Here is a 7,921-nt window from a genome sequence, read left to right as displayed (position 1 = left end):
CACATGAATGCCTAAGAGAGAGGGCTCGCTCACCTCACAGGCGTCTGTATGAAGGGGGAAGGGGCCAGACAGCCCCGTAGCTAGGGAATTCTTTGGGAGGGGGCCTTGGGGGGGCCCGCCAGCTAATTAAATGGAAGTACAGTGCAGGTGGTAAGTTGGAGCACTTTGGGGGCAGCCCTGGAGGGAGGGGGCCCAGAAGAAACACAAGGGGGCCAGGCCCTGTGGGCCCCAAGTTAGCTACGGGCCTGGGGCCAGAGGGTGGTCTGGGTGAATGAGCCACCTCATTGCTCTGGTTTTAACATGAGGCTGGACTGGGGAGTCCCGGATTCCATTCCCCACTTGTTACAGAGAAGCTGGGTGGGTGGCCTTGGGTTTAGGGTTGCCAAATCGGGCCGGGGGGTGGGGAACCCCTTGCTTCCGTGGCCCGATTTCCGCCGCAGGGGAATTCCGCCCCGCCCCCAAGCTGCGTCACCAGAGGTGACGCAGCCACGTTGCCGACATTGGGGGCGTGGCTGAGCTCGTCGGAGGGGAAAACCATATGGTTTTCCCCTTCTACAAGCTCAGCCACGCCCCCAACGTCAGCACATCGCCCTTCACTTCCGGCAACGTGCTGCCGGCGCACGCGCGCACATCGGGACGACTCCCGGACCTACTTGGGTCAGATACCAGATGCACACTCTCAGCCTGACCAACCTCGGGGGGGTGTTGTGTATTAGCAGCAATAAGATGGCCACCATGGCGGTAGTCGGGCCATGCGGTCCGACAAGCCTTCAGACCTTCGATCCTAAGACAATCGCCACTTCGGATCCTAGGGCACACCAATGGGTTCGCCCGGATCCAAGGCTAGACTTATTAAGCTGTTGACTTGTAAACAGAGCCAATCACAGGTGATGGGTGTGTGTGGGTGTGGGGCACGCATATAAACTGGGCACTGCCCGGCCAAGGTATCTTTTGTTCCAGATGTAATCCAATAAACAAGAGCTGATTCACTATGCTGGGTCTCTGATCTCAGTACTTTTCAGGGGGTTTGCCCATGGAACATGCTGGCATGCAGGGCACACAAATGACGGTGACCACATGCCTGTCATGGGGCCTGGCAGGGGGGAGAATGGGGCTCTCCCGAGCTGCCCTTCCCCAACCCCAACCATCACATGCAACAGCATCTTTCCCAGAGCTGGCCACTCCCATTGACCCAAAGTGCCCCTCCTCTCATGCCGCCCCCACCTCAACAGTACGCCACAAGGCCACGCTGCAGCGGACTTGCCATGGACACATCTTCACAAGCAGCCAGTGACACTCCCCCACTTCCACTGCAGCGTAACTTGGCCCTTAGAGAGCCAACTAACAGCCCCAAGGTGGCCGGGTGGCTGGCTGCTGCAGCGCTGGCACAGCTCAGGATTGCTCTGCCCGTCACTTAAAATACAGCCCTGAGCCTATAAAATTCTGTCTCGCTGGTATACAGTCCCCACTTGGCTACACCGTATAAATGCTCAGTCATCTCCCAGATGTTGGAAGGGTTGTGGTGAGCTAGGAACAATGATGCACTGTTGGTGGAATTGTACATTAGTTGATCAATTTTGGGGTGAGGTTATTTCTCACATCAATTTGATCACAGGTTATCAGGTTAAAAAAAAAACCCCGAGCTTATTTTACTTGATATGTGGGATACTCAGAAAGTCCCCAAAATAAGGCAAGAATTAATTATGATACTTTTAATGCCAGCAAAAGGGCTCATTACAGCTAAATGGAAAAAATCCAACTCTTCCATCTATAAAAGAATGGTTTGTCAAAGTATGGGAAATATTCCAAATGGACAAAATAGCTGATTCAGTGTCTCACTCTGACCCTCATCCTGGCCTTTCCAATTTAATGGGAAAATGGTTACCATTTTTAGAATTCACTGCAGGGGACATGGCCTCTAAAACCTATGTTTGGTGTAGTGGTTAAGTGTGCGGACTCTAATCTGGGAGAACCGGGTTTGATGCCCCCACTCCTCCACTTGCACCTGCTGATGTGACCTTGGGTCAGTCACAAGCTCTGGCACAGCTGTCCTTGAAAAAGAGCAGTTAGAGTTCTCTCAGCCCCACCCACCTCACAGGGTGTCTGTTGTGGGGAGGGGAAGGGAAAGGAGTTTGTAAGCCGCTCTGAGACTCCAAGTAAAGGGCGGGGTATAAATCCAATCTCCTCCTCCTCCTCCTCCTCCTGCTTCTTCTTCTATGTTATCAACAAACAATATTATGTCATTATGGCTCTTCTTTGAAACTATACTAAGATTATAGTAGACTAGCTCAAAATCCGGGCTTTGCTATGGTATTTAAGTGCTATAAATCCAGTTATAATACTTCTGGGAAGAATTTTTTTGATGTGGTTTAGGACGGGGTTTTTGGTTTTTTGAATTGGTCTTGTAATATAATAGCATTGTATCCAAGCTTCACGAAGGTGTTTGAATAATGCAAAGTGTGTTCATAGAGAAAATCGATGAGGTGAATTTTGAAGTATAACATTTGTTGAAGGAATTACAAAGCAGAAGACTGTAGTGTAAAAAATGAAATGAGAAATATGTACAACTACTGAAGAACCTCTTTGTAGTAAGGACAAAAAAGGGGGAATGGGGAAAAAACCTGAACCTAAAACCTAGAATTCAGAACCTTAAAAGGTTAGTCAAGAATAGAAGAGAGCCAACTCTAAAAATCTAATTATGAAACATACAAAAATATACATGTATTTATTAAACACAAATTAAAATAACAAATAAACAAATAAAAATAGACCTATTTCATCAGCCTTTTAAAATTTATATTTGTATATGAGATATGAATGGGCCCTTATTTGTTATTTTAATTTGTGTTTAATAAATACATGTATATTTTTGTATGTTTCATCATTAGATTTTTAGAGTTGGCCTGGTTTACAAGGAGGGTGTGACAAAACAAAGTTACAAAATACTAGAGAGAGTCTAAAACTCACCCTAGTCTTGGTAGGTGCCACCAGGCCTTTCTGATCTATCCCAATAGCCCAGGAGGGAAAGGCCAAGTCTCCCAGCTTCTCAGGGATTTAACAGGAAAAGTCAGCCCTGCAGAGTGGGACTGCAGTCTGAGTTTCCACACACAAAACAATTAGCTGGTAGGTGGTCAAAAGTCAAGGCTCTGGATAAAGGCTTTGAGGTCAATGAAGGCAAAAACCACGACAGAGTAAAAATACAATTATTTATTTAAGGTGCAAAAATATTTAAAGCAAGACTAGACAGTGAAGGAAGTAAAACAAAACAGCATAGCTAATACATAGAATCAAGGTTCCAGGTACCATTCAGGTTCAGCGAGGCAATCAGGTCCAGCAAGACAAGATGATCAAGGCTTAGCCAGTCCAGGCTGCAATCAAGTAGGATGTCACATTGGCCACTGACGTACTTCTGTGCCAAGCGGTCTCTAACGCCTAGCTCCACTACATAGTGCAAAGACTAACTAATGGGGAAAGGTTTCTGATTGACCCCAGGCCTGTTGGCCAGTCAGACACCTGAGAGGTGATGGAACTCTCTTTCGTCACCAGGCACATGACATCCAAGGATGGACCGGGGTGGGGGGAGAAACAAAACCGTACTGCAGATAGGTCCACCCATTCCCACACAGGTGTCCACAGTTTCAGATGTTTGGAATGTACTAATTGGATTCTGTTACTCCCTGATATTTCAGCTACAAACAATTAAGCTGGCAAGGTAACTGTGCACTATCTACTTCTGAACCATCTCTAGCTGTCTCTGAGAAGATTCTTGTAGGCCTCTCAGCAGCCTGAACCAAGGATTTTATTTTACATAGCAAAGCAAGGAACAATTTTTCTGTACAGCCCCTGGAACTTGTTGATGGTCATAGCAAAGCAGACCTTGAAAGGGAACTGCAGCCCCCTGTACTCAAAGGTGATGGTATGAGTGATATGCGTGGTATGAACACCAACTCCCCCCAGTACTGCTGGTGAGCAACGTGGCCTCGATGACATTCCTGTGGTGGAGGGCCTTCACTCGGAGTCTGGTGCCACTGCAGAGCTTGGGTGGGTTGAGGCTGTGCAGCAGCATAACTGGAGCCCCCACTTTGAGGAGAAGCTTGTGGGCTGGGAAACCAGGAGGGTTGAGGGTGCTGAGGAACTCCATAGGATAGTGGACCACGTCATCTGTTTGCACTACGGAGTCCACAGATCTGCCCTCCATTTCTGCCCCTTCGAAAGACTTCAGTAGAGTTTCATTAATGTCAGCAGCCTTGTCATTCTTGGGGGTCAGGATGGCACGCTTGCACAGGTAGTCCATGGATTTCTCTGTAGATAGTGGCAATATCAGGGTATATCCTAGCTGTTAGGTCTTGGAGGGTCCTCACTACTGAAGCCAAGGCTGGTCACCTTTCCATTGGTCTGGGGACACTCTCCATCCCCTATTTTTAGCAGGAGTTCAGAGAATTCCACAGTGGACACATCATGTCTCAAGTGGACCCTCATGTTCATCCTTAGTGAATGTTTCCTGATGAGTGGCCACAGGGATGACGCCTTGACACACATGTTCACTGTATCAGCTCGAGTTACCCTTGGCACCACTGGCATAGTCTGCTGCAAGTCTCCATCCAGCAGCACGGTGACTCCCCCCCATCACTCCATCATTGCCTCGAATGTCTTGTGCACCGTCTCCCCATGAACATTCACAAACTGTATTGCCATACTGACCCACTGCCTAGGATCTAATGGAATGATCATGCAGAATGAAAAACTCAACAACTTTTTAAATCTATCCCTCTTTTGGAATATAGGTCTTCTCTAATAGATGTATCTAATCCCATAGCAACTATAACAGCTTATAACACTCTAATACTTCATATATCTGAGTCACTGTGTGTAAGATCTGACACCTTAAACAAAAGAAATAATAACCTTGCAAACTTTGTAAGTCCTTGGTTTGATAGGGAATGCAGAGAAGTAAAAACCTTGCTACGTAGCATTTATCGTCCTTATTGTGATTCAAAAGCTCTAATGTTGCCACCAGAATACTTTAAGCTTAAGAACCAGTTCCAGCAGCTCATTAAAAAAAAAAAAAGATGAATGATTATACCAATACCCAGTGGGAACAATTATACTATGCTATGACTTTAAATCATTCAAATAAATTCTGGGCTATAATCTTGGGCAAATTCCGTGCTGAGGATCCCTCCATGTCTGCCATCTCCTCATACCCTTAGTATCAGTATTTTTCTACTCTATTCCACCAAGAGTGAACTTATGCTAGTGAATCACTAGAGTTTGTTCTAGAGGACTTACCTGACTGCGTCACCTAAAGAAAATAAAGAATTGATTAAAAAATTGAAATCAGGGAAAGCACCTGGCCTAGACATGATTCCCTCTGAGATTCTAAAATCAGATCCGGATTGGTGGCCTGCTCCTCTTGCATCCATTTTTACAACGATAGACAGAACTGGCCTTATTCTTAATGCATGGCTGAATGCAATAGTGGTCCTGATATATAAAAAAGGTGACCATACTATTCCTGCCAATTATAGGCCAATCAGTTTACTTTCTACAATGGGCAAGTTGTCTAGTAAGCATTTATTAGCCAAGCTTACTCTCTGGATGTTGCAGCAGAAAGTTTGGGGCCCTGAACAGTTGCAAAGGGAAAACCATCTTAGATCATTGTACCATTCTGTCTCATTCGATCAATAAGTACGTTACTCGAAATAACTCAGAATTATTTGTGACTTTCCTAGATCTGAAGGGAGCATTTGACTCAATTGATAGGGAATTTCTTTGGGCTAAATTCAATCAACTAAATATGGACAAAAGACTTCTTATGCTTATCAAGAAGTTATACACCTCCAACACTTGTCAAATTAAATCCTCATTAGCAGACAAATTAACCTCAAAAATCCCTACTAACATGGGAGTCAAACAGGGTTACATTCTAGCTCCCTTTTTATTTAATCTTTTTCTCAGCGATCTTTCCCCTCACTTGTCAGGACTTGATTATAGCCCCAGACTTGGCTCTATATATGTACCTCTACTTCTATATGCTGATGATACAGTATTACTGTCCCATTCCAGAGTTTGCTTAAAACACTTACTGACCCGTTGCCTTGAGTTCTTTTTAACTAATAAGTTATAGCTGAATCATGGGAAATCAAAAATCTTAGTATTTTCTAAAACTTGGAAACCATTTAAATGGATAATTGGCAGAAAAGAAATAGAACAAGTTAAGCACTTCAGATACCCTGGCCTCTGTTTTCAATACAATGCATCTTGGTTTATCCAATGCAGATATGCAATAAATAGCAACACAAATATGCAATAAATAGCTACTGATTGCCAATAAAAATCCTGGTTTATACAAATGTATAAAATTTGAAAATCTAATAAAGGTTTATTTTTAAAAATATGCCCTGCTGCCCTTCTCACCAGTGGGGACCCAAAGTGGCTTACACCATTCTCCTCAATTTTATCTTCACAATAACCTTGTGAGTAGGTTAGGCTGGGAGCTTCCATGGCATAGTGGGGATTCAAAACTGGGTCTCCTAGATTCTAATCCAGCCCTCTACTCACTATACCACACTGGCATTATTCCACTACAGAGACAAATCCTGCACTTTAGTCAGGGCTGGCCCCAGGTTTTCCCCCCCACTAGGCGAGGATACCTTCTGGCGCCCCCCTGGGGCTGTTCCCCATGCCTGTCCCCCCCCCGCCTCCTTCTCTTTCTGTCTGGGGGGCTGCAAAGAGGGGAGTCTCTTGCCGGGGATGGAGCAAGAAGCCCTTGGGCACAGGAGGGAGGGGGCCCACATGCAGCCTTCTTTCCCGGAAGCATCTGGGACTCCCTTCCCGCCCAGGAATATTGCTGAAAACTCCCAGACAGGGCCCTTTCTTGTGCTGCTTGGCACAAGCCGGGGAGTTCGGAAGCCACCTCCGGAGCACTCACCACTGTTCCCCCACCGCCGCCAGGCTTGAAAGGAAGACTGTCCACAGGGGGAAGTTTCAGAGCTGGGCAGCTCCAGGTGCACTGGGGAAGGGCTTGGGGTGGGCTGTGGGAGTGCCGCAGGCTGCGCCCATAGCGATGGTCTTTTGATGAGGGAGGGGCACCGGAGTGGGGGCTCACGGCCAGATGCAAGCCAGCCTTCCTGGCAACGTCACCAAGCCGGGGGGGGGGTGCGCTTCTCTGGCTGAGGAGCCCACCGCTCGCCTGGCTGGGATGATGCACCTGCAAAGCCAGGCACGCGAGGAGTGGGATCAGGGCTTTTGGCAGTGCGGAGAGGCAGGCCAGGGCACCTTTCCATGAGGTGGCACCCCTAGGCAAATACCTAAATTTTTCTATGGGTGGGCCGGCCCTGACTTCAGTGGGCTGCATCTTCAAGCCATATCCCAATCCTATCTTCTATCCGCGAGTAAGCGGCTGGAAGATGGCATCCCGGTACAGCTCGAACGCCGGAAGCAGACGGCGGCGGAGAGGTGGAGTCGGACGACGTGGGGAAAGTGGACGGCGCAGGCGCGGCGGAGCCGGAAGGACAGAGCTGCAGCTGCGCCGGCTGACTCACCGCAGGAGTGACTCACCGCAGGAGTGACCATCGAAATGGAGCCAGAAGACAGCTGAGAGACATCGAGCTGAGGAACGCCAACCCGAAGACCGTCCGGTACCTCCATTGGGTGCTGATAGGGATTGCCCCCCACCCTGTGTTCTGTGGCCATAGATTAGGTATGAGATTCAAAGTGTAAGCCGCTCAGAGACCCCTTAGCGGGGGTTCGAGCGGGGTAATAAATCGAATGATAAATAAATAAATAAATACTTCCTGCTCCCCTCAGCTGATGGACACTTTTTAAAAAAAAAAATAAAGATTTTATTGGCTCCCCTAAAAAGGGGAGGTATTTCGCTTAAAAGAAAAAATGGGAAGGGTAGACAGTGGGAGAAAGAGAA

At 47.2% G+C, this 7,921-nt stretch overlaps 1 protein-coding gene across 1 annotated transcript in view; it reads right to left on the bottom strand.

Annotated features, from left to right (window-relative positions):
• BIN1 (bridging integrator 1) overlaps positions 1–4,294 on the bottom strand; it is a gene marked incomplete at its 3' end in the record, with an annotated part of 134,039 nt that extends 129,745 nt beyond the window's left edge. Inside the window, exon 1 of the mRNA XM_015414912.1 lies at positions 3,961–4,294. Within this exon, the coding sequence (XP_015270398.1) occupies positions 3,961–4,294 (334 nt within the window). The remainder of the gene's footprint in view (positions 1–3,960) is intronic.
• Between the last annotated feature and the right edge of the window lie 3,627 nt (positions 4,295–7,921).

The sequence above is a fragment of the Gekko japonicus genome, unplaced genomic scaffold, assembly GCF_001447785.1.
Source record: "Gekko japonicus isolate JY-2015 unplaced genomic scaffold, Gekko_japonicus_V1.1 scaffold2861, whole genome shotgun sequence".
NCBI classification, from domain to species: Eukaryota; Metazoa; Chordata; class Lepidosauria; order Squamata; family Gekkonidae; genus Gekko; species Gekko japonicus.
Note: the sequence above shows the minus strand (reverse complement) of the source record. Positions and strands in the feature narration are given on the sequence as shown.